This window comes from Danio rerio, chromosome 3 (assembly GCF_049306965.1).
Source record: "Danio rerio strain Tuebingen ecotype United States chromosome 3, GRCz12tu, whole genome shotgun sequence".
In the NCBI taxonomy this organism is placed as follows: Eukaryota; Metazoa; Chordata; class Actinopteri; order Cypriniformes; family Danionidae; genus Danio; species Danio rerio.
In genome coordinates, this window is record NC_133178.1 from 3882794 (window position 1) to 3909478 (window position 26685).

General features: G+C 39.0%; 2 protein-coding genes and 1 long non-coding RNA gene across 4 annotated transcripts in view; 2 read left to right on the forward strand and 1 right to left on the reverse strand.

Annotated features, from left to right (window-relative positions):
- The window catches only part of si:ch211-106h11.3, a 34953-nt gene extending 21208 nt beyond the window's left edge, over nt 1–13745 (forward strand). Inside the window, exons 3-5 of the mRNA XM_073943917.1 lie at nt 4438–4827; nt 8274–8452; nt 10633–13745. Of these exons, the coding sequence (XP_073800018.1) occupies nt 4438–4827; nt 8274–8452; nt 10633–10938 (875 nt within the window). The 3' untranslated portion in view covers nt 10939–13745. The remainder of the gene's footprint in view (nt 1–4437; nt 4828–8273; nt 8453–10632) is intronic.
- A 3607-nt stretch (nt 13746–17352) lies between these two features.
- On the forward strand, nt 17353–22483 carry LOC141381099 (uncharacterized). The gene is made up of 2 exons (XR_012400714.1): nt 17353–18835; nt 20137–22483. It is a non-coding gene; the product is annotated as an uncharacterized lncRNA (long non-coding RNA).
- A 599-nt stretch (nt 22484–23082) lies between these two features.
- The window catches only part of ddx39ab (DEAD (Asp-Glu-Ala-Asp) box polypeptide 39Ab), a 31232-nt gene continuing 27629 nt past the window's right edge, over nt 23083–26685 (reverse strand). Inside the window, exon 10 of one of the 2 annotated variants that reach the window (XR_012398268.1) lies at nt 23083–25887. Coding sequence is in view for 1 of the 2 variants with exons in the window: in NM_212977.2 (NP_998142.1) it covers nt 23288–23304 (17 nt within the window). In the remaining variant the exon portion in view is untranslated. 2 annotated transcript variants of the gene reach the window in all.

Sequence of the window (26685 nt, forward strand, 5' to 3'; positions counted from 1 at the left end):
GTTGGTTTAGGGTTAAGCCTGGTTTATACTTCTGCGTCAAGTGACCGGCGTAACTCACTGCGCAGGCAACACGCGTAGCTGTGTATTTATACTTCTGCGCGCTGTTTCTGTCAGTCTGCATTAATACTTCCACTTAGTTGGCAGTGAGGTGTAAATCTTCCTCTGTGTCGAGTTTCTTCGCTTCTGTTTTGCTTTTCCTGAACACTTTCTAGATGTACAAGTGACTCATTTTGAGGCAGGAACCGGCGGACGTGCAACAACTTTAACCATTAGGTAAACACAAAACAAAACTTTCCATCCGGAGCTCCTTCACGGGACTCCACACTTGTAAACAATCGCTCGCGCCATTCGGCTCTCGGCCCCGCCCAGACTAGTCAGCGCTACCAAGCCGACCAATCACAGAGCTTGCACTACACGTTGTTGCGACGTGTAGTTACATTTTTTGAGAGGTGCACGTCAGTGACCCCGATGGCCACGGCGAAGGGCTATGCGTCAGTGCCGTAGCATACGCTGGCGTTTGACGCAGAAGTATAAATCAGCCTTTAAGTTGGAGATTCCGATGTGGCGAACCATGATGAATAAAAAGACTAAGTTTTTTTATTCATTTTATTTTTTTTACTGAATCTGTGGTGTTTTTTGATGTTTCATCAATAATAATAAGAAATAATCCCAAAGGCAGTTGACTGTGTAAAGCCACATAAAACAAAACATAAATATGATGTGTATATGCCAAGTTCAGCGCCTAATCAGCCGGAATCAGCTGAGCTGAGGTTTATTCAGTTTTTAAATTAGTTATATCATTGACTAATATGAAAAGGTTCATATGTTTTATTTACAATACAGTTTGTGCAGTAATATTTTCTGTCTTTCAGTAGAGACATTATATGATAGGCTTGCTTTGTTTACCAAATTAGAGGATCTAATTTGCATCGTAAACATAAAAAACGTTTCATAAAGTTTAGTTGTGATCAATCCTCAAAAATCAGCCTTTTTTTTTCAAAATTCTCCACAGAAATAGCAAAAAATGTCTGCAGATTCTGTCTGACCCTACACAAGTACTACATTTCTATCGCAGTTCACTGAACGGCCACTAGTTTCACTAATAACAGCATGAATTTTTAAATCATTATAAAATAACGCACAACTATTGTGATTTGATGTGATTTTTGACTGTTGTAGCTGTAAAATAACTTATTCAGTGGAGTAATATGAAGCTAATGCGCTCTAAGGCCCCGTTTACACTAGTGCGTTTTAGTTTGAAAACGCATAAGTTTTGCTACGGTTACGCCATCCGTCCACACTACGCCGGAGTTCTCGAGCGCCGGAAAGGGAGCGTTTCGAAAACGCTGAACAGGCCGTTTTCATTCTGAAACCCTGCTGCTCCGTATCAGTGTGGATGATGGAAAAAAGAAAATGAATGAATGAATGGCTTTGAAAACAGCAGCACTGTGGCCTCACAGCAAGAATGTCACTGGTTTGAGTCCTGGCTAGGCCAGTTGGTTTAGGGTTAAGCCTGGTTTATACTTCTGCATCAAGTGACCGGCGTAACTCACGGCACATGCAACGCGCGTAGCTGTGCATTTAGCCACTAGTTTCACTAATAACAGCATGAATTTTTAAATCATTATAAAAAAACGCACAACTGTTGTGTTTTGATGTGATTTTTGACTGTTGTAGCTGTAAAATAACTTATTCAGTGGAGTAATATGAAGCTAATGCGCTCTAAGGCCCCGTTTACACTAGTGCGTTTTAGTTTGAAAACGCATAAGTTTTGCTACGGTTACGCCATCCGTCCACACTACGCCGGAGTTCTCGAGCGCCGGAAAGGGAGCGTTTCGAAAACGCTGGAGAGGCCGTTTTCATTTTGAAACACTGCTGCTCCGTATCAGTGTGGATGATGGAAAACGGAGACATCTGAATACGGAGGCGGGGCTGCTGACATTCGCCTCTGATTGGGGCTTTTCCTCAATATTAAGTAGCCTACAAACAGTTCAGTCCTGAATCTTCTCCTTGTAAGTTCAGACTTCGCATGTTTGATCAAGGCTGCAGTGTCTTCTTTTCAGTTTGATATGGAAAACAGACTATATCGAGGACACGGGTAAATCTTCAAAGGGAACAGTGTACTTTATAACTTCATTCACATCACCCTGGCTACGTTGTTTCACTTTCTCAACAATAAAATGTAAACATGATTTAAGGAACTGCCTATTTTCATTTTAATATTAGCAACTTACAGACAGCAGAAATGTTGAGGCGTTGTGCTGCATATATGAGCGTCATCTTCACTGTGTGGATATTTATAACAAAACGGAGCCGATAACAACTGCCTCCTTTCAATTTCAGTGAAAATACGAAACACAGCCTCTCTTTTGCTGAATATCAGTTTTAATAATCGATAATGGCCATTATAAAAGTATAACATACAATAAGTTTATACATTATCGGAAATAAAGGCAAGCGATCAGTCAATATACAGAATAGGCTACGTGGTTATTTTAATCATTAACTTATCTTTGCGCTCAGCCAAAACACGTTACCTGAGAAAAAGTAATAGATTCCAATGACCAAAGTCAGGGAATATGTCGTTAGATAAAGACAACAAGATGAATGAAATATCCCGTTTAATAAATATAGTGAGATTAGATCCAGCGGGAGATGCTTGATGAGAAGTCTGACTAGCAGAGCTCTCATCTGGGTAGATGGGCTTGCCCGAGAGTGTGTGTGTGGTCACGTGATGTGCGTTTTCAGCGTTTTGGTGTGGACGGAGAGCAGGGGTCCGTTCTTCGTACCTCGCTTAAATGATCTAAGATGATTTGGCAGATCCTGGATCTTTTAATCTTGATAACTGATCTCTGGCTAATTTGGTTCTTCAAACAAGTTCGCGAATCAGATTAGAATGTCTGGATAAACTGATCTGAGATCGCTGCGTGTGTTGTGAAGGACAGATCTATCGATCCTCGAAATCATGATCAGCAATGCAACGATTGGCTGACGGCACAGCAGCGTAATGACATCATCTGATTAATATTCAATTATCCATGTGAGCAAAATTACATCAAATTAGCAGTAAACGGCTTGTTAAATATGACACGCAATAAACGTCCACATTTGTTATGAGCGGCAGGCTTTACACTTTCATGTGTCAATAGCATTCATCATGTATTTAAATGCATATCAGTGTATTTAGTTCTACATTTAGAAAATATTGTATATATTATAGTAGCCGTTTTTTAATCGGTGTAAAGAATAACTGGTTGTTTACAAAAGCATTTTGATATTGGTAAAGGCGTCTGCAACTTTTGTGAAGCATCAAATCACTATTAACTATCAAAACATGTTAAAGTCTGCATAAACGTAGGCTATTATTGCTTTACAAAAATCACATATTCTGCATTTCTATCATACACAATTTGTACTAAAGTGATCTAAAAAGTTCATATCAATAAGTTTTCTCTTTGCACCACCAGGTGGCAGTCTTTGTACTTTCATTTCGAGGGTGCAGATTGCATACGTTTTATTAATATGTATAACTTTATTTATTTTATTAATAACTATAACTTTATATATATATAGTTAAAAAATATGTACCATTTTCCCAAGTGTATATAACTACTACTGTAAGAAAATATCAGAATTCGAAACATACTTTCTGTATTATCTTTGCTTGAACTGAGCCGATCTAATCCTGTTTATATGAATTGAACCTGCTCCCGATCAGGTTTGACCTAGCAGAACTGTTGCTATGACAACAACTCTCGGATCAGCTTTGAAGAACGAAACGATCCTGGATCGTGTCAAATCGTCAATATCTAAATCCAGCTAACTGAGTAATCCACGTACGAAGAACGGACCCCAGTTCAGAAACGCTGGGTAAAACGCGAGTGTGGACGTGGATCCATTCTATTATAATTCGTGGATTTCATTCTAAAACGCCGTTTTAAATCTAAAACGCACTAGTGTAAACGGGGCCTAAACCTGCCGGAACTACTTTAGCTGTGCCTTTATCTGACAAAAAGTAATAATAAGAGCTCATAAACCAATCAGAATCAAGCAGCACTGCAACAAAGTGAACAAATTACCATTTTTGTATTATAAATATGGGCGGCACGGTGACTCAGTGGTTAGCACTGTGGTATCACAGAAAGAAGGTCGCTGGTTCGAGTTGCATGTTCTCCCCATGTTGGCAGGGGTTTCCCCACAGCATGCTATAGGTCAATTGAATAAACTAATTTGGCTGTGGTGTGTGTGCGTGTGTGTGTGTATGGGCGTTCCCAGTACTGGGCTGCAACTAGAAGGGCATCCATTATGTAAAACTGGATAAGTTGGCGGTTCATTCCACTGTGGAGACCCCTGATGAATAAAGGGACTAAGCCGAAGGAAAATAAGTGTATGAAGTAATATAAACGTAGTGCAATCTGCTTTGTTTTGTTTTTTCAGCCAAACTGGAGGGCCGCTCGTGTGAGTATAACGGCCGCATGTATCAAAATGGGGAAAACTTCCGTGCGGGCTGCAAACACCAGTGCACCTGTATAGACGGGGCAGTGGGCTGCGTCCCCCTGTGTCCCACTGATATCCCGCTGTCCTCCCCGTCCTGTCCCAAACCCCGGCTGGTCAAAATCCCTGGCCAGTGCTGCCTCAGCCTGGACTGCCATGGAGAGTCGCCCGTCCTGCCTCCGGTGTTCAGACGCCCGCAGCCACCACCGTTTCTGCTCCCCGACCCACACACCTTCAAGAAACCTCCAGCCAAGCCCAAATACAGCCTGAGTAATGAGCTCATGGAGGTGGAGAAACGCTGGGACAAACCACGCAGCCGAAAACACCTGCCAGGTGAGAACGTCTTTCTGAGTTTCACAACTAGCACTTTTTTGTAAGGAGTAAACCCGTTGCTTTTAAAACAGTTAGTTGTACCTAAAATGAGTGAGTAAGTTTGTTTCTTTTAAGATGCTTTATTTTAAGGAAAGTCAACTAATCATATTTACTTGATATTTTTCCCCCACTATATTATGAAATTAATTATTTTACTGATTTTTAAAGATATAATATATACATTTTTCACATTTAATTATATAATGTTTTTTCTAAATTAAAAAACATGGTGAAAATCATGTTTTTTTCTGGCTGTTGACAGCAGTTTGTCTTTTTATCACTACATAGGCGAGATCTAAAATCTCTTCAGTAATAGATCAACAAAATTAAACATTTTTTGACAACTTTAACTCTAGATTTATCCAGTGGACTCAGTTTATTTATTTATTTATTTATTTATTTATTTATTTATTTATTTATTTATTTATTTATTTATTTATATTTAATCAATTAGTTTTAATTATTTTATTGTTAATTATTTATTTATTTCAATTTATTTACTTTTATTTAATGTTATTTAAATTTATGTTATTTATTTCTATTTATTTATTCTATTTAATTATTAATTTATTTTACTTAATTTAATTATATTTATTTATCTTATTTATTTGTTTGATTTTAAATATTTAAACAGTTATTTAATGTTATTTAATTATATTTGTTTATTTAGTTAATTTAATTTAATTTATTAAATTTTAATTATTTAATTTAATTAATTAATTTAAATAAATAAAATTAATTTATTAAAAAGTCATTAAATAAAATTCATTAAATAATTAAAAAGAAATAATTAAACATTAAAATTATTATAATTAATTATTTAAAATTAAATTAATAAATATAAATAAAAAATAAAATTAAATAACATTAACATTAAATAAAATTAAATAAGTTAATGTTAATATATAACATTTGTATTATAGATAATCTATATATTATAGATAATATTTCTATTTATTTCTATTTGTTTTATTCATTTAATTTATTTATTTATTTACAATTTAATTTATTTAATTAAATAAAAAAACATTTAACTATATTTATTTAAATACTGCATCACTACAAAAAAAAAACATTTCAGAAAAATACACATTTTCAGAAAATTTGTAAAACATTTGTCTTAATGTACTGTTATTAATCAAGTATGGCGATATCAATCATGTATTAATTTAGTGTCCATCTATAAACTTAACTTAAAATGTTGACCCAGGTCGTTGTCATTGTGGTAACAGAACAGAAGATTATGCTTTGAATTTGGCATCTTTTGTTTAAATGGTCATTTTATTTTAGTTACATTTCGTTTTAACTTCAGTTAAAGTTTTATCAATACTGCTACGTTTGCGCAAAACAGATTTTAGCACAAAACTGACAGTCTGTGTGTTTTGGCATTGTGTGTCCGTATAAAGATTTATTTATATCAAAATATTTTAGTGCATTAAACTGAAAAAATAAAAATCCTTTTGGCAAAGAGTAAAATGGAAAAAAAGCCAATTGCCAATAATTAATATATCAATATATATATATATATATATATATATATATATATATATATATATATATATATATATATATATATATATATATATATATATATATATATATATATATATATATACCCATATATATATATATATATACCCATATATATATATATATATACCCATATATTTATATACCCATATATATATATATATATATATATATATATATATATATATATATATATATATATATACCCATATATATATATATATATATATATATATATACCCATATATATATATATATATATATATATATACCCATATATATATATATATATATATATATATATATATATATATATATATATATACCCATATATATATATATATATATATATATATATATATATATATATATATATATATATATATATATATATATATATATATATATATATATATATATATATATATTTATTTATATTTACTTGTCTGTAGTGTATGAGTGTGTGGGTGGATGTTTCCCAGAGATAGGTTGCTGCTGGAAGGGCATCCGCTGCATAAAAACGTGCTGGATAATGTGGCGGTTCATTCCGCTGTGGGGACCCGGATTAATACAGGGACTAAGCCGACAAGAAAATGAATGAATAATTTAAGTGGCCTTATGCTTAAAAAGGTTTGTTCACACAAAAATGCAAATTTCCTCAATTACTCGCACTCAAGTAAACTTTTACATTTCTTTTTTTAAACAAAAAACAAGATATTTTGAGAAATGTTTGAAGACTATGGAAGTCAATAGAAAGTCTTCTTCAGAAAGTCTTCAGTTTCATTTTAATTTTAGCTGAAGTTTAGGCGATACCGTTGTGTGTTTGTCATTTTCGTCTGTGATAATATTTATTTACATTAAAGATTTTAGTGCATAGGGCGAGGCAGTGGCGCAGTAGGTAGTGCTGTCGCCTCACAGCAAGAAGGTCGCTGGGTCGAGCCTCGCCTCAGTTGGCGTTTCTGTGTAGAGTTTGCATGTTCTCCCTGCCTTCGCGTGGGTTTCCTCAGGGTGCTCCGGTTTCCCCCACAGTGTAAAGACATGCAGTACAGGTGAATTGGGTAGGCTAAATTGTCTATAGTGTATGAGTGTGAATGTGTGTGTGGATGTTTCCCAGAGATGGGTTGCGGCTGGAAGGGCATCCGCTGCGTAAAAACTTGCTGGATAAGTTGGCGGTTCATTCCGCTGTGGCAACCCCGGATTAATAAACGGACTAAGCCGACAAGAAAATAAATGAATGAATTTTAGTGCATCAAATTGAAAAACAAAAACAAACACAAATTTTCTTTTGGAAAAGAGTCAAATGAAAGCTAATTTTCTCAATATGGCTAATTGTCAATAATTAATGACAATTCACTCGCACTCAAGTAGTTTTTAAAAACTTCCATGAATTTCGTCCTACTTTTGACCAAAAAAAAAATACTGACATCCATAGCAGAAACAAAAGTAAACAAAATACTATGGTAGTCAATGCAAGTCTTCAGAATATTTTCCTTTGTGTTGAAATAAAAACCCTCCTCAAACGGCTCTGAAGTGGCAGGATTTAGATTTGTTTAGTTGTGAACTCTGCTAACCCCGTCTCAGAGTAAGCAGCATGATTTAGTGTGCATGTTGACATAAACCAACAATTAAAAATAGCCCGGAGTTGCAGGAATGCGTCTCTTACGAACTGCCTTTGGCTTCCACTTCAATTGACAATCGCTCCCAATGTGAGCCGTGGCCGCTCCTCCAGCGAGCGCTTCAGTGGGAGCTTGTGTTGGGTGTGTTTTCCAGTGAAGCGGACGCTGTTTCTCTGCGTAATCACTCTGTGTGTGCGTCAGTGTTGGCTGAATGGTGCCTGTGTGCTTGCTTACCCCGTCTTTTCTCCTGGTTTTTCCTAGCATGGAAGCAGGCCGGACGTCAGTGTGTAGCGCAGACCACGAGCTGGACGTCCTGTTCGCGGAGCTGCGGGATGGGCGTTTCGTCGCGGGTCACCAATGAGAACAGGCAGTGCAAACTGATGAAGGAAACCAGACTCTGCAACATTCGTCCCTGCAGCTCTGCGGCTGTGCCTATAAAGGTAAACGTTTGGGAAGTAACTGCATGTTTACCACAGAATCCTGATGAACAGTAGTGCATGTCTGCTCAGACTGCTTTGAAAATGTATGCTACATCCCAATTAGCCTACATAACATGACAAGCTCAAGCTGGTTGTGCCTCACACAGGTGAGTGGGTTTGACAAGCCACCTGTAAGAAACACACTTATCTCTCTGACACTTATATGCAATTTGCACATTTCCATCAGACATGGTCTTACTAAAAATGACATTTTAAACCAATTTTTGGTTGCCAAAACGCTGACGATAAACGCAAACGAAAAGCGTCCCAGTGTGTACGAGGCTATACTTCTGTAAGAAGTGCGAGTTTTCTCCACCACGTCTATTATGGATCAGCGTCAGTCAGGGCCGGAGAGAGCTGAACTGTTGCCCTCTACCCGAAAGTGAAAGCGGGTATTTGGGTGGGGGGTGTTGGGGGGGCGGGGGTCGTGGATATAGCTGATGATCCGGGTGGTGAGGGAGCTGTCACGGACGCCGCCCTCTCTATTCTGCTCCCCTAGGCGCGGATATAACTGAGGGCGCAGGTGGTGAGGGTAGTGTCGGGGACGCCGCCCTCTCTATTCTGCCGCACTGAGGGCGCAGATGGTGAGGGTGAGGGAGCTGTCACGGACGCCACCCTCTCTATTCTGCTCCCCTAGGCGCGGATATAACTGAGGCCGCAGATGGTGAGGGTAGTGTCAGGGACGCCGCACTTTATATTCTGCCACACTAGGCGCGGATATAACTGAGGGCGCAGGTGGTGAGGGTAGTGTCGGGGACGCCACCCTCTATATTCTGCCACCCTAGGCGCCAATATAACTGAGGGCGCAGGTGGTGAGGGTAGTGTCGGGGACGCCGCCCTCTCTATTCTGCCGCACTAGGCGAGGAAATAACTGAGGGCGCAGGTGGTGAGGGTAGTGTCAGGGACGCCGCCCTCTCTATTCTGCCGCACTATGCGCGGCTATAACTGAGGACGCAGGTGGTGAGGGTAGTGTCAGGGACGCCGCCCTCTCTATTCTGCCGCACTAGGCGCGGATATAACTGAGGGCGCATGTGGTGAGGGTAGTGTCAGGGACGCTGCCCTTTATATTCTGCCACACTAGGGGCGGATATAACTAAGGGCGCAGGTGGTGAGGGTAATGTCGGGGACGTCACCGTCTATATTCTGCCGCACTAGGCGTGGATATAACCGAGGGCGCAGGTGATGAGGGTAGTGTCGGGGACGCCGCCCTTTATATTCTGCCGCACTAGGCGCGGATATAACTGAGAGCGCAGGTGGTGAGAGTAGTGTCAGGGACGCCGCCCTCTCTATTCTGCCGCACTAGGCATGATATAACTGAGGGCGCAGGTGGTGAGGGTAGTGTTGGGGACGCCGCCCCCTATATTCTGCTGCACTAGGTGTGGATATAACTGAGGGCGCAGGTGGTGAGGGTAGTGTCAGGGACGCCGCCCTCTCTATTCTGCCGCACTAGGCGCGGATATAACCGAGGGCGCAGGTGGTGAGGGTAGTGTCGGGGACGCTGCCCTTTATATTCTGCCACACTAGGGGCGGATATAACTAAGGGCGCAGGTGGTGAGGGTAATTTCGGGGACGCCACCCTCTATATTCAGCCGCACTAGGCATGGATATAACCGAGGGCGCAGGTGGTGAGGGTAGTGTTGGGGACGCCGCCCCCTATATTCTGCTGCACTAGGTGTGGATATAACTGAGGGCGCAGGTGGTGAGGGTAGTGTCGGGGACGCTGCCCTCTATATTCTGCCACACTAGGCGCGGATATAACAGAGGACGCGGGTGGTGGGGGGGTTGTCGCAGACGCCGCCCTTTCTATTCTGCCACCCTAGGCGGCCGCCTAGGTCGCCTCTATGGACGCGCCGGCCCTGGCCTCAGTCATCGGTGAACAGAACCAGAGACAATCGCAGTCATTTCTTTTGAGAACTTGACTAATCATAGGGGTGTAAGAACTCGCTCGACAGGGCTCATAGCGAGCGGGATATTTACATTTGTGTATTTGCTATGAATGCTCATGTTGTGTTTTTAAAAGGTACGGTTCATATATTAACATACAAAATGTGTATGCAAGGGAGATTTGAGAACCACTGCTTTAACTGCACTAGTTTTCTAGTGTGAATGTGAGAGTAACCTGAATTATCTTGGTCCAACAGAAGGGGAGGAAGTGTTCCCGCACACAGAAGTCTCCAGAGCCTCTCCGTCTGCGTTACGCCGGCTGCCGCAGCACGCGTCTCTACCGTCCAAACTACTGCGGGATGTGTCTGGACGGACGCTGCTGCTCCCCCCGCCGCACCCGGACGGTCCCAGTGCTGTTCAGCTGTCCCACCGGCGAGCGCTTCGAGCGGGCCGTCATGTTCGTGCAGTCCTGCAAGTGCAACGATGATTGCGGGAGCCTGAACGACGCTTCGCTCCCACCGCAGCGCTGGCTGTACGGAGACATGCACAAGTTCATTGATTAAACTGCATTCCTCTGAAAACCTGTGCCCTTCCCCGTCCAGTAGAGTAGCGTTTCAAGGTGTGTAGACACTCAATATAACGCAAATCCACATGGGACACTAAAAGGGCCCGTTTTTTTGGATTCAGATCTTTTGTAGCAAGAGCCTTAATGGGCGGTCACACTGCACTTTACTCTCCGATGACGGAAATACAAGCTTGTCCAGAAAGTTTTGCATTTCACGGTGCTAAAAAGTTCAATCAGTACTTAAAAATCTCGGTGAAAGATTGAAACATCACATCACCTTGCTCTATGGTAGAGTACACATTTTAGCAAGATCTCATCCTATTTAATATATTATATGCTAAAATATTAGTTTAGTATATCTAGTAAGAGTCAAATGAAGAAAAATGACTTGGTCACGAATGCTTTAGACTGGAAAATCAAGCCAGAGTCAAAGTTTTACATTTCACTGTCAAAGTTGAAAGTGTGCGATCAGCAAAGATGTGAAGACATAGCATGAGCTTTCTCTAAAGAGGATAAAAATGGAGGGCATGCTAATTTTAGCCATACCATATCATCCAATATAAACATAAGTCCAAAAGGTCATAAATAAAGACTAATTATTTCTATAGTAATTATTTAAAATGGAAGCCAGGGGAAAACGTTAAAAGTTCAAGCATTAGGTAAAACCAAGCGATCAGTAAAAATCGAAACGTCATATCCAGATCTTTCTAAGTTTGTAGACGCTAGACAGAGGACGCAATATAACGCAAGTCCACACAGGACAAAAAAAGGGGCTGTTATTTTAGATTCAGATCCCCACGTTTCCTTCCAATCACATGTTTGAGAATGCACTAGACTTTAAATACAAGCTTGTGTGGAATTTCAATTTTTCTGGCTTTGAAAAGTTTTAGAAACTTTGCGATCAGCGAAGGATAGAAAATGTCATGGCGTGCATTTCGCTGGATTAGAAAGGTCAAGAAAAGCTAAAAAAATGCATAATTGAAGCGTCTTAGCATGACCTTTTGACGGCAAAATAAAATGGACAAAAGTGCTTTTTTAAATGGCATCTCATCATCCTATTTAACATACATGAAGTTTATTTATAGACTAATTTCGAGAGGATCACATGCTTATGATTGCGTGCAGCTGGCCGGGATTATCCAATTCATGATCCACCAATCAGACGATTCCTAAGCCACTATAAATACCCAAAGTTCCATATGACAGCCATCTTCGTTTTGAAGAACCCCCTCCTTCCACCCCTACTCCTCCTCCTTTCCTAGATTGTGCGGCACGGTGGCCCAGTGGTTAGCACTGTTGCCTCACAGCAAGAATATCGCTGGTTCTAAGCCAGCCGACATTTCTGTGCAGAGTTTACACATTCTCACGTGAATTTCCCTGATTTCTTCAAAAACATGCAGCTCAAGTTAATTGACTAATCCAAATCAGCACCATGGACATGCTCCTAGTAATTAGTTATCTCTTAAGAGCGATCACTATCTGTTCATTGGCTACTACAGCAGAGGAGTTCTCGAGATCTACCTGAGCTCAAACTCCCCTCTCGCCTTGCAAACGGGAGGGAGCCCCGGGCTCGAGGATCTCGGTCTCTCCCGGGATTATCTCTTTATAAATAATCATCAGTTAAGTGTGAACTCTTGAAAAGGTCAAACAGGTCATGAGAACCAAATAAAGATAAGCTAATTTTATATACATTTAATGTTATATATGCGAGTGAGTGTTTCAAGTCATGAAACTAGAGAAGCTTAATGCAATTAAGTAAACAATTTTCCCAATGCTCAAAGTCTAGTGTGACCGCACCTTTAGAGTAGATGTGCTTTCCCTGAGGATCTGCGGCGGGACGTGTCTCCTAGTTGTGAGTATATAAGATATACACTATATATGACAAATGGATTTTCTGACTGAGCAGTCCTCGTCGTGGACAGTGACGCATTCTGAGGCACCTGCGCAATCTCGAATGAGACTTTTTATGGAGAATTAAACAACGCCTCAGTTGGACGCTGATTGCAGGATTGCACTTCTTTTGTAGCGATTCAAATGTTCAAATAAGAAGGAGACTCAACGGGAAGTCTGTCTCAGTGGGAAGTCGTTGTAAACGACCCAGGACTCGTGGACTCACTGCGGAGTCTGTTGGTTTGAGCATCAGCATATATGAGCAATTCCAGCGTTATGGATGTAATGTTTGCAGTAAAATCTCGTAGAGAACGTACACTCACTTGTCACTTTATTAGGTACACTTTACTAGTACCGGGTTGGGCCCCCTTTTGCCTTCAGAACTGCCTTAATCCTTCATGGCAGAGATTTAATAAAGTACTGGAAATATTCCTCAGAGATTTTGCTCCATATTGACATGAGTTTCCTGTTCTTTGCTGACAGGAGTGACACCTGATGTTGTCTTCTGCTGCTGTAGCCCATCCGCCTCAAGGTTGGACGTGTTGTGTGTTCAGAGATGCTCTTCTGCAGACCTCGGTTGTAACGAGTGCTTATTTGAGTTACTGTTGCCTTTCTATCAGCTGGAACCAGTCTGGCCATTCTCCTCTGACATCAACAAGGCATTTGCGCCCACAGAACTCCACCTCACTGGATGTTTCCTTTTTAGACCATTCTCTGTAAACCCTAGAGATGGTTGTGCGTGAAAATCCCAGTAGATCAGCAGTTTCTGAAATACTCAGAGCAGCCCACCTGGCACCACAACCACGTTCAGTCACTTAGATCCAGGCCCGGCGCTACGGGGGGGCAAAGGGTAGCATTGCCCCCTCAAACAGAGTTTGTGCCCCCCCAGTTTTTATAAAGGATTGTTCACTCAAACTGAAAATTCTTTCTGTCATTAATTATTAACACTCCCGTCCTTCCAACCTTCAGAACACACATTTAAATATTTTAAAATATATGACATAGCAATTAAATTATGAAAATGGTGAGGTTAAAGCTAGTCCTATAGTCCAGAGATCCGGTCCCCGCGTCAGGTCTGGTGCGCCCGTAAATAGCCTTTAAAACGCGCACACGGCGATGGAGGCGCACTCAACTCACAAGGGAGAAAATGGGTGACATGATAGGAGCAGCTTAATTCATTACATGTTTTGGTTAACTAATTATTTAAACACAACTCTCTTGAGCTCTAAAAGGAAAAAACACATAAGAAATTTGCTGTTAAATTAATTTTAGCAGAGACGCAACTGCCAGTCATTTATTAGTTATTCGGGAAGATGTAGCCTAATAAAAATGTTTTAATAAAAATAAATAGTTTACTGCACAGTCCCACAGTAGGCTACACTATAAATAATATTTTAATTTATTTATTAATATTATTATTAATATTATTACAATTAAGCTAAAATTGACAAAACGCAGAACCCTTTGAATGTTTGCTTTCATTTTGCTGAAAAGTGCACTTTTACAGTTGCGTAGAGAAACATCCCATTATGCAACTGCAGTCAAGGTATAACACATAAATGCATTTTGCGTTTAAAGATGATCGGCCTGCGAAGTCAAGTTTGCAGTGTTATAAATGGAATAGGTATAGTGCTTAAGTGGATTTACCGCGGATCAACCGAGAAATCTCGTGCGCTGCAGGTAGGCAGAATGATAATCTTTTAAAAGTATGTAACTTAGGCTATACTGCTATTTGCTCATGCAAAATTAAACAACATAAAATATATTGTAGATCTGTTTTAAGAGCTAAAATACAACATATCGAGTTTGTTTTGACTTAGCTCATGGCCCTAAAATGAAAATAACCTGAAAACAAGCTATTAAAAAAGGCCTAATAAATAAAATAATTAATAAATAAAATGACGGGTAGGCCTAGAAACTATGGTACATATGGTTTATGATGGTTTACAATATCACGAAAAAAGCACATTTATAATAGCCTTAGACAAATCTTTGTTTTTACATTTAAAATGATGAAAAAAAAGTTATATAGCATATAAAAATTTAACCAATTTTCACGGTAATAACTGTGAATTTTTGTATCTTTTTTAGGTATTTTTCTGGCTACACTAATGCCTTAAAATGTAACTAAGTAATTGTTTTGAATGACATTAGATTGTCACATTTAGCTTTTCCCTAACACTGATGTTGGTTGTGAAGCGTGATGACTCGGTTAAGCTGATTTCACTATATTTATTTACCGGTTAAATGAATTGTCTGATCGTGGGTCAGCTTGCATGTGTGGGCATAATTTGACGTCTTTACCTAAAACTTTAAACATTCATAGGGCTGTTATTTGAAATAAAACGGAAATAAGGAGAATAACATATGATTTAAAGCACTCGTTTGGCACTGAAGCCACTAGAGATGCGCGGATGGGCTATTATTTCATCCGCAACCGCATGACAAAATTCATCATCCGTCCGCCATCCATCCGCAGTAACATTTTTGATCAATTTTTAAAACCGCACCCGCCCGCCATCTGCTGATTGGGCTCTTTATTTGAATGGCTTATTCCTTTTTTTTATTAAATGGATGTTTTTTTATTGATCATTATAGAATAGAGAATGACTTTAATGTAGACATGCAGTTAATCCAAACGTGCAAGTCATTAATTGACGACGCTTTGAAGTGACGCTAAAGATACGAGGACGTGTCTTTTCACTTGATTCGATTCCTCGGTCCTTCAGCCTTTTCCTTGCGTCTTTCCCTCGTAACGTTATCCCGGTGGGGTGGAAACACGAGGAAAGAAAGCAAGGAAAGGAAACGAGGATGCACAAATAAGAAATGAAAAGCACCCGAGCTCTCAGAATATCAGCAGTGAACTCCGTCTCCAATCGGCGCACAGGGACAAAAATAAATAAATAGCCTAAATTAAACGCACTGTACTGTACAACTTTTTTATTGTAGCCTAATAGAAAACGCATTGACACATCATTTCAACATGCTGCTATTTAGCCTACTACTAAATGCCTATTTCACTTAATTTTTTAGTAAATAGATAGAATAAGTCATTTACATTATAGCCTAATAATGTTTACATTTGTAGTTGTCCATAGCAACCCCAAAAACGTACCTGCTTGCCTTCCACATCTAATTAATGGGCACAGTTTTTCAACTATTTTTTATTTTTTGCTGTGGATGTTATTGAGCTTGTAGAAATCGGAAACAACACAGTTCTGCGACACAGATGATCCTTTATTTATATCTCTATCAGACAATACCTATTTTATATGCCAAAAGAAACAACAGGCAGTAAAAAAATATTAACATAAATATCTTAATGTAGGCATAGGCTATAGTCGCATGCTTTGGCAAACAGTTGAAAATTTTTTAATAAAAACATCATATCGTGCCTAAGCCTTGTAGGCTCAGTCACCCCCACAATTAGAAATTAAATTAGAAAAATAGATATGCCATCCCTCTTTGAGCGAACCTGACCAAGCTAAAGTGCATGTATGACAAGTGCCCCAATAACCCATGGACTTAGGATCATCCCCATTCCCCTCAAACTTGAAGCATAACGAAATACTACGCCATTAAATTTGCGACAAAGAAATTCTGGCAAAATAACCTTAGCCTCGGAATGTAAAAGCGAGGCCAACATGTCTAGAATAGAATAGGCTAAACCAATATGAACGTAAAGTTATCAGCTGACCGAACTCAAAAGTTTATATTGAACATATTTGTAGCCTAAATAACATAGGCTAATTGGTTTAATATGCCTGACCTTAGGTCTAGTTTGATTTTTTCTTGGCACAATGCAGGAATAAAATAGCATCTAGTGTCAGGATTCAGACGGGAGCGCCTGCATAGCCACTGCGCCCTGCTGCACTGAAGGAGCGCTCGCTCGCAGCACTTGTTGCTGAAATGCATAGAATTCTCTTGGAAAGGTTCTGTAATCGTGGGAATGCCTGTCCTTATTTCTCCCAAAAGGAAAGTAGGTTTTCCTCTGCTGATCCGTCTATACGGAAGTTTGTAGAGGAATACTTCTGTACACTTCATCCAGAATTAATGTATCCGATTCCACCTCCCATTCTGTGAAGTCAGTCGTAGGCTTTTTCGTTGGTGCGCCAGCTATGAATATAAAACAGTACAACCGCCCGCCACCTGCCCGAATTTAATTAAAATATTATTTTTTCGTAACGTCATCCGCCCGATCCGCGGTTTATCCGCGGAGTCCGCGGCTATAACCGCCAACCGCGCATCTCTAGAAGCCACCATCCGTCTGCATTAATAAGCGGTATGCATTACCATCGTTAATAAAATTCGTAATAGCGAAACTGCGTATTGTTATTACTATTAAAACGTAGCCTATATTACTGCCTTAGGTCAGTAACTTAGGCAGTAATGCAAAGTAATAATAAATGCGAATAAATAGCCTAAATGAAAGAAACAAGAGACCAAAATCAGTCACCAGGTCTAGTGCCCCCCTATGAATTTAAAGTGCCCCCTCAGTTTTGACTTCCTGGCGCCGGGCCTGCTTAGATCCCCTTTCTTCCCCATTCTGATGCTCGGTTTGAACCGGAGCAGATCGTCTTGACCATGTCCACATGCCTAAATGCACTGAGTTGCTGCCATGTGATTGGCTGATTAGAAGTTTGCGTTAAGCAGTTGGACAGGTGTACCTAATAAAGTGGCCGGTAGGTGTGTGTGTGTTAACGTTATATTAAAACATCGGTTTATATTTTCCCGAATGAGTTATGGGTTCAGATAAATATCAATCAATTAACATTTTTAATATTTTAAATGAGGAAAATAAGCATGCGCTGTTATAAATGCTGAGTTTACGGTCTACAACATGCTTTGCAGAAATTGTGAATTAAACATACACAAACCAAAAGACACAATGCTAATCAAAAGCATAAGAGTTGCTCTCTATAGAACAAAAATCATTGATTTTATTTGACATTTGTGCATTTATGAGGGGAAATCTTCACTATGGAAGTGACTGATGTGAAATTGGCACTTTGGTAAATCAAATATAAATGCTTGAAAACATTGACGGCGACATTTTGCGGTACTGTAAAATACAAGCATACACAAGAAAAAAAGGTTTCACTATTTTGGTAAAAACTTTTGCATGGTATTGCTCATATTTGCTCGGCTCTTCTGCTCGCGGCTAATTACAATCCTCTTCTTTTAGGGGGAGCAGAAAGAAACCCAGTAACCCTCTTGGTTTGCAATAAAAATATGTTTCAAACACCAGCATCTGATGCAAACATGTAATTTGGATGTAATGGGTGGGACGGCTCTCTGAAACGCTGCCCGAGTCTGCTCTGTAATCTACCATGTGATGGCTTTATAGGATGCATCGGCCTCTATTTTCTGCCTGGCACCAGTGTATGAACTGACGGAGGTGACGTGATGCCATCTTAGCCCAAAAACAGGGTTTGAACAGGCATGGAGAAACAAATATACACATTAGAAAAAGCCATGTTACACAATGGTTGTGATGTTTTTAGATAAGTTAAATGCTCAAGAGTCCAATCATGAAGAGAAACTGCCGTTTTGTATTTATATATTTTTGACAATTGAGAATTTTTAATTTCAGCAGCAGTTCAGAGAATACTTTATGCAAATTAACCATGGGTTTGAGCCTATAGTATATTTATGGTACTAATTTGTTTTTCCCACAGATTAATTAGCAACTGTATAGCCACAGTTTTACTACAAATAGGCTTTCCTGGTTAAACTAAATGGGTAATGTAGCAAACAAGTGAGTAATTAGTGGTTACCACAGTTTTACTACAGTAACTTTTTTTACCGTTGAAGTATCTTAGAAAGTTAAAAACCATAATACACAGGTTGTGCTTTAAGTTATATGCTCGAGCATCCAATCATGAAGAGAAACTGCTGTTTTGCATTTATATACTCTGACATTTGAGACTAGCTTTCATTACAGCTGCCGTTTAGGGAATATTTCATGCAACCTAACCATTAGGTTTGAGTCTAGTTAATTTATAGTATACCATTCAGGGCTCGAAATTGCGACCATTTTGGTCGCATATGCGCCCGAAATTTTATCTATGCGACCTCAAAATATATTTGGGAGCATTTCTGCGAGTGCTTAAAATTGTTGAGTGCGACCAGTTTTTACTGCAAAATGTTCACCACATGCGCGGATTCGGGAGACATTCACGCAGAATGCATCTCTCTAAGCTCTTTGTCTGCACTTGAAACGGGAAACGCAGTGCTCAGGAATGGTTTAAAACAGTTGTCATGTCATCTTGCTACAGTAACAAGTCCGTAATGCTTGCCCCGCCTTCGCGCTCTTCTTATTGGCCCACCACTGCTCTAGCACTGAACGCGAATGATTGGTTAATGTCAGCTGTCAATCACTCAGCCAGCGCCTTCTTGCTTGGGATGACAGAGAGAGCTACTACCGCGAAAAACTAAAGCGCTAAAGATGAGAATGAAAATGACACTGGCAGATTTTGTTTTAGAAACCATGGCATCTAAAGTTATAAATAATGACACATCTTAGTTGTGATCATGTGCTGAATGTTAGTCCACCATCTACACTTTTCCAAGAGTGGATAAAAGACTCCGTTGGCTTCAAGTCCGCTATGAAAAGTCTGTGGGATGGAGTTTTCAGGTAACAGTTTGCCACATCTAGCACGAGAGCTTCTGTTTAATCCTTCATTTAATCGCTAGATGCTGTCCGCCGTGCAAGGGACAGCTATATGTAAAATTTAACACCACGTACACCATCGGCATCGCAAACGGGCTTGCACTGAGTAAACTAATATCGCTACTCATGAAAAGAAAGTATTGCTATTAACATGACGTATGCATATAATAAGGTACAGTATGTCAAAAGCATCAATGCAATATCAGACAGCACTTGTGAGAACAGCACAGTTATAACGTTAACAGATTCATTTAAGCAGTGCGTGCAGGGCCGGTGAGCGCTCCGTGTATGCTTTAGTCACTCAGTCATGTTATAAAATCTATTTTCTTGTGATAACGGGATTTCGTTGAGACATATTTTCCTCACACTTGCATATATATATATATATATATATATATATATATATATATATATATATATATATATATATATATATATATATTTTTTTTTTTTTTTTTTTTTTTTTTGCTTGTTAGTTTGATTACTGTTGATTTCAAATGCAATAAATATGTTTGTATAAAACTTGTAGTAACGGTGCTCATAATTGGTGGGTGCGACTAAATTTTGGCTGATGCGCCTAACTTTTTAAAGTTAGGAGCATCGGTGCTACCAAGAAAAAAGGTTAATTTCGAGCCCTGCCATTTTTCCCACCACAGATAAATTACCAATTGTATAACCACAGTTAAACTATAGGCTCTTAAGGTTAAACCAGGCCCGGCCGGCCCTAACCAATTTGGCGCCCTAGGCAAGATTTCAGATGGCGCCCCGTCATATTGCAGTACATTCCACTGCTAGTGTAAAGTCAAAAGAAACTAAACAGCTTTTTGATCGACTACTACAAGCTGGAAAAATGTCAGATAAATATGCCAATGCAATTAACATTATTGCTGAATAGATCTAACATTTACACATTTGCTTAAGGAAGGAATGATGGGGTAGTTACATTACTATTACTATTTTCCATAACATCTATGCCCTTCCATAACATTAGCTGACGTTAAAACTAACAGATAGCACTATAGCTATTTAATGATTAGCATTGTTGTCATGTCTGTCAACGTTGGGATGTTAAAATATGGGACAACAAATAGCTTCAATTGATAGAATACATAGCAAACAATAGAAAATATTGGCAATAAAATAAAAGGTTTAACCTATTAAAATTAATGGCCTATACAGAAAATAAATAAAGCTATAAAATCTATTTAACTTTTAATTGTATTTGCTATTTAGTGAAGAGCAGCAAATTAATCTCTTACTGTGTTTTGTTTGATAACAGAGGTGTTAATGTAAGAATTCACAGATCTATAATGAATGAATGAAGCATTCGACTACTTTAGTAACTGTTGTGCTCATTTAAGAGAAAACTAGTTGTGTTTAAAATAAAACAAGCAGAATAGAGCAAAAAAAAAAAAAAAAAAAACGAAAAAAAAGAAGCACTTTTCCGACGGTCCCTTACGGAGAGCTCCACTCCGCGCGAGCTCAGCTCTCCCGGCTAAACGCATATACCAGGCTAAACGGAGCAGTGCTCGTAATATCGAGCGAAAAAAAAGAAAAAGACAACTGTGAAACATAACCAGCTTTTTGAGTTATTGCCATCTATCACTGAATGTGTGTCAGGAATATTGAAGACAAAACCAACTTACCCCCGCTCATTTCTGGCGCCCCCTGGATGTACAACGCCCTTAGCATTTGCCTATACTGCCTATGCCACGGACTGGCCCTGGGTTAAACTATATGGGTAATGTAGCAAACAACCGAGTAATTACCATGATTTAACTACAGTAACTCTATGGTTTAGGTAAAACACTCTCCTAAATGTCCTGACCAAAACATGAAGAACCAATAAAGCAGCAGCCAAACATTTACTGTACATGTACTTTTGTCTGGACTCTCACTATTTTGACCTTACCTTTAGGTTTACTCAACCACCGGCACGCAACATCATTAAACCTTACTGGGAAAAAAAACAGCTTCAACCAGCCTAATTGGTTGGCTGGTTTTAGCTGGTCGACCAGCCTGGTTTTAGAGGGGTTTTGGTCATTTCCAGAACGGTCTTAGCTGGTCAGGCTGGAAAATGATCAGTCAAAACCAGCTTGACCAACCTGGTTTAAGCTGGATATAGCTGCTTTTGGCTGGTCATCTCCCAGCCTGACCGGCTAAGTCCAGGCTAGAAACTGCCAAAACACCTCTAAAATCAGCCAACCAGTTAAACTAGGCTGGTTTAAGATGTTTTGTTGAACAGGGTAAGACAGCCCTATATCCCTAAACCCATATTATAGCGTTTTTGTTGTTGTTGTTGTTTTTAAATCGACCGAATAAGCACTCCGCCATATTGGAACGGTCAAAACGGGTCATTTCTGAATGCTCCACACAATATATGACTATTTCAGCTTATTGTTATTGCAAATAAAATACAACTAAACAAGTTAAATGCATCACAAAACATTAAGGAATGACCATTAAAACCTTTTGCTGTACAAATATAAGAGAGCAGCACTCACCTGTGCCTTTTTCTCCATGTAATCTTTGGACGTCACTCGTGTTGGCAAAGTGGCATCTTTTCACTGTGGCCTGACGCTCTGACCGTTTCAACATGGCGGACGTTACGTACGAGGATGCATTTATATTAACGTTTTTACTAAAAGCACATACAAATGAAGGAGTACAACAGGGCTTAAATGACAGAATTAAATGCAAATTATTATAATGTATCTATAGTCTACTGCTCAATAACTTTGACCAACCAAATACAAACGTTGAGAAGGCTAATGCCCTTATTATATATGTGGTTGCTGTCTGATTACCAATTAAGCATAATTGCAGAGTTGCTTTTATTAAAACATATTTGAACAGGCTTTTAAACCAATTACTGATATATTTATCACTCAAAGATGGAGCAGCAACGGCAGTCATGGGTTTCAGTCAGTTTAGCTCTGAAGACAGAAGCACTCAATCAAATAAACTGATTTAAAACTTATTTTCGGCTGTAAATTGCTTATTTCATTGCACATTCGCATGAACTATTTGGTAACACTTTAGTTTAAACACCACTATTGACTAAATCAGCAGTGATCAACCTGGTTTCTGGGCATCTACCTTCCTGTAGATTTCAGTTGCAGCCCACAAACACCTGCTTGTACTTATCAAGTGCTACTCAGGTCTTGGGGTGGCCCAGTGGGTGGCGCTGTCTCCTTAAAGCAAGGATCAGTGGGCATTTCTGCGTGGAGTTTGCATGTTCTCCCTGTGTTGGCGTGGGTTTCCTCAGGGTGCTCTGGTTTCCCCAACAGTCCAAACACATGCGTAGTGTATAGTGTATGAGAGTGAATGGGAGAGTATGGATGTGTCCCAGTGATAGGTTGCAGCTGGAAGGGCATCCACTTCCTAAAACATATGCTGGATAAGTTGGCGGCGACCCCAGATTATCAAAAGGGGCTCGAAAAGAAAATGAATAAAATGTTCAGGTCCTAATCAATTGGTTGGGGTGCGTTTGATCAGGGTTGGAGTAAAACTCTACTGGATGGTAGATCTCCGGATCTCTGCACTAGCACTTCTCGGAAGAAACACAATAAGTCAATGTGTAGTATATAAAAAGTTTTAATTTCATTAAAACCCAAAAACAAAAACATCAGGACAAAAATCATAAAACAGACATCTCGCCCATTCCTCAGAGAGAGAAGCGGTAAAAACAACTGTGGGTTTGAGGTAAAAAGGAGGCGTTAAAATCGGAGGTTCAGCGCTCCGCCATGATCCATCTGCTGCTGTTCGGAGAACGTCAAGACCTTCATCTGGACTGTTCAACTGCACAGAGAGAGAGAAAAAAAGTCATTAAAATGGGTCATGAACTAAGAAACCAAAATTTCCTTGATCTCTCACTATCTAATAAGTTTTATAAGGTTCAGAACTCAGACTGTTGTGGTTCTTTAAAAAAATGTCTTTTTTTAATAATTGTATTCAAGACAAAACCACAACTTCTGAATTATTCTACTTCTATGATGTAAACAGTGGATAAGCCCCACCTCCAGAGAAGATAATCACCCATTTCTACTTCATTGCTCGTTTAGCCTTGTTAATACTCGAAACTGTTAGCCAATTAGAGCAGTAGTTGTTTACTTGGGAGTCTGCAATTGGCCACGCCCATTCAAATAGAACTAGTCAATTACTTCCAAATTATGATGGCTTTTGATGTGAAACATTGCTTATTTACATAAAAGGTGAACTAGGTGAGATTATATATTGATCAGGCTATAAAAAACAAAGGGACCTTACATAAATCAGACACTCAAATATGTAAAATATTGGTTTGACTCTATAATAGTTTGATTCACCAGTAAATTATTCTAAATGTAATAAGCCGAACATATCCAATTAAACCCTGCTAGAACGTTTAATAGGCACAGCATCGTAACATTGGCCACTAGAGGGCATGTATTCACAACAAACAAAAGCTCATTTTGATGAGGGCGTAACCGAGTGTGAAACCATGGGAGTTGTGGTCTTCATTATCCTGCAGAAATCATGAGTAAAGTATTCAACACTTATGGTAGTTTGAAGCAGAATAAGGCCGATTTATACTTGACAGATCCACAAGTTCCCTTGTACAATTCTGTAATTTTGATCATCTGCTTTAATATATTTAGATTGAAAAGAATCAAAAAAGACAAGTCATTACAATTGGCAAAACATAAAACCTCACTGATAAATAGAGAATACACACAATATTGATTAAAATGTGCAGTAAAACTAAAAACAAACAATCCATGATATTCCAAACCTTTTAAAATTCCATATTCCAAAACCAAGCGACATCATAATGGAATATAATAATGGAAAAACGGAACATAATAACGGAATAATGACACGGAACATTGACAATGAAACCATTAGGGTTGGGTCGATAGACACTAGCCATGTCTTCATCCAAAAATGCGTATGAACTGGATTATCGCATAAAAGACGTGAGAATGAACCAGCGTTTCCATCCAACAAATCAAACAAAATAGTCACTTCCTGATTAACTGGCGCCAAATATCAACAGTAAAAACCTAATTTGCCAAAGTAGAAGAAGCTTAGTCAATCTTTTCTTCATCTAACAAATGAGTTGCGCCTCAAAAGGTAACCCTGACAGGCAGTGAATGCGCGGTAGCGTTTGAAGGTGTAAGATGCAGAGCGCAGATGCTCTTGATTCTGGAGGTCATTAATAATATAACACTAATTCTTAAACGGTTAGGCGTTTTAGAATGACCAAAACATCTCAGGTGTGTTAGTGTGCTCAGCCTGCTGGTTTGTCGATTTACACAGATTTTCATCCTCGCGTGATCTCTTTTAACAAAATCACATGACCTTGTAATGCGCATACTGAAATTTGTGCGATAAGCGTTTCCATCAGTTTATGCGCATCTTTTCTTGTAGAATAAAAAAAGTTTATCCTACTCAGTTTGTGCATTTTCAAAATATATGCGCATCATGGTGTTTCCATCAACCACTGTTTATGCGCATATGCAAAATGCGCATAACAATAGGTGCATGGAAACATAGCTAATGTCATCATCCATCACTGATGGCCATTAGACATCACGATGCAGAGCCTGCCCAGAGAGCAGTGCACGTCAGACAGTTTATCAATGATGTCATGCTGGATGGCGTCTCACTATTGTTGTTAAACATGACATTTAATTCATCTGGTCTACATCTAACGACTCTGTCTTTTGAATCTATCAGGTAACTCGTTACAACGTCAGTACACTGCTTCAATCTTTCACTTTCACGCTTAGTCATTTTTGCTAAACCTCAGATACTTTTGGTTGTGCACCTTTTTTTTTTTTTTTACAAACCAAGTTTGTGGACGCCATAATGACACATCACTCTGCTTATTCATGCCAGAGTCCTGCAGAAAAAGTGATTGACTAGTGGTCATTTGTGTGTACCTTATCTTTATTTATGATTTAGTCAAGGGTAAAACCAAGACCATGCGGGTCAACTAGTTGAAACGGTAGACTACAATTAATCATTATAAATGAAATATCCATAAACAAATAAATTCACCGCTGCCTACACCATCGCAATGTTTCACATTAGACATTGTACAACGCCAAACTGGTTGACGTCGCCCTAGAAACAATAATGGAATAATAATAATAATGGAATAATGACAGTGACTACGTTTACATGGACATCAGTAATCAAACTATTTGCCTTAATCTGATTAAGACAATATTAAGATTAAAGTGTTTACACGAGTTGCTTTTTGAATGTATTTTTCATGATCGTGTTTTACGTTATAGCACATACTTAGATTAACGTCATTGCGTCACCGCGCTATCCACAATTCCTCCGAAGTTTCGTGTAATTTTGGGTGTTTTATTATTAATGTCAACTTTAAGCCTAGTTCACACTACAGGATTGTAAACATCAGCAGATCGCTGTGCCGTTCACACTACATGACTTGACTTTGTGTCTTTTGATCTCTGTGGTGTTCACACTACGCAACACTTTGTGAACGATCCACAAGAGGGGGGGTCACACACTACATGATCTGACAACATCTCATTCCCCATCAGCTCATTCAAGCTACTAAACCACAGCCAATGAAATTTTGAGGGAGGAGTCGTCAGAAAAAGCTGAACACTATTGGCTGCTTGTGTGCTGATGACATCACTGACAGCTTTTCAAGCTTCGGAGAAAGCATTTAAAAACATCGTCAATTCAGCTGATTTATCAGCGCATTAATCACTCATCTGCATGTTCCAGTGGATAGATACACAGAGTTTTTAATTTTTGTAATTTTATAACTCTTTGAAATAAAACTAACATATCTATAACACCCTGCCGTTTTCTAACTATCAGTGTATTTCTTTCTGACATTGTTATTTTTTTATTACAAAACAGTAAAGAACTGAGCATTTCTGCCTTAAATTACCATATTGGTCAAAATGACTGCATGCATGTCTGATACTTTTCACTGTGACTTTAAATATGTGTGCATTTTCTTGCCTGGCAACTTCCTGCTAACATAAACAAAACTTTCTGATGGCAAAAACATCAATTTACTTCAGATATTTCAAAACAGCATATTCTGTGCCGAATAGCTCCTGTTTGAAAGTGAAAATGAAAGCCAAGACCTTTAAGTGTTTTAGTATCTTAACTACATATTTATAGGCTTTATTACCAAAAAAATATTAT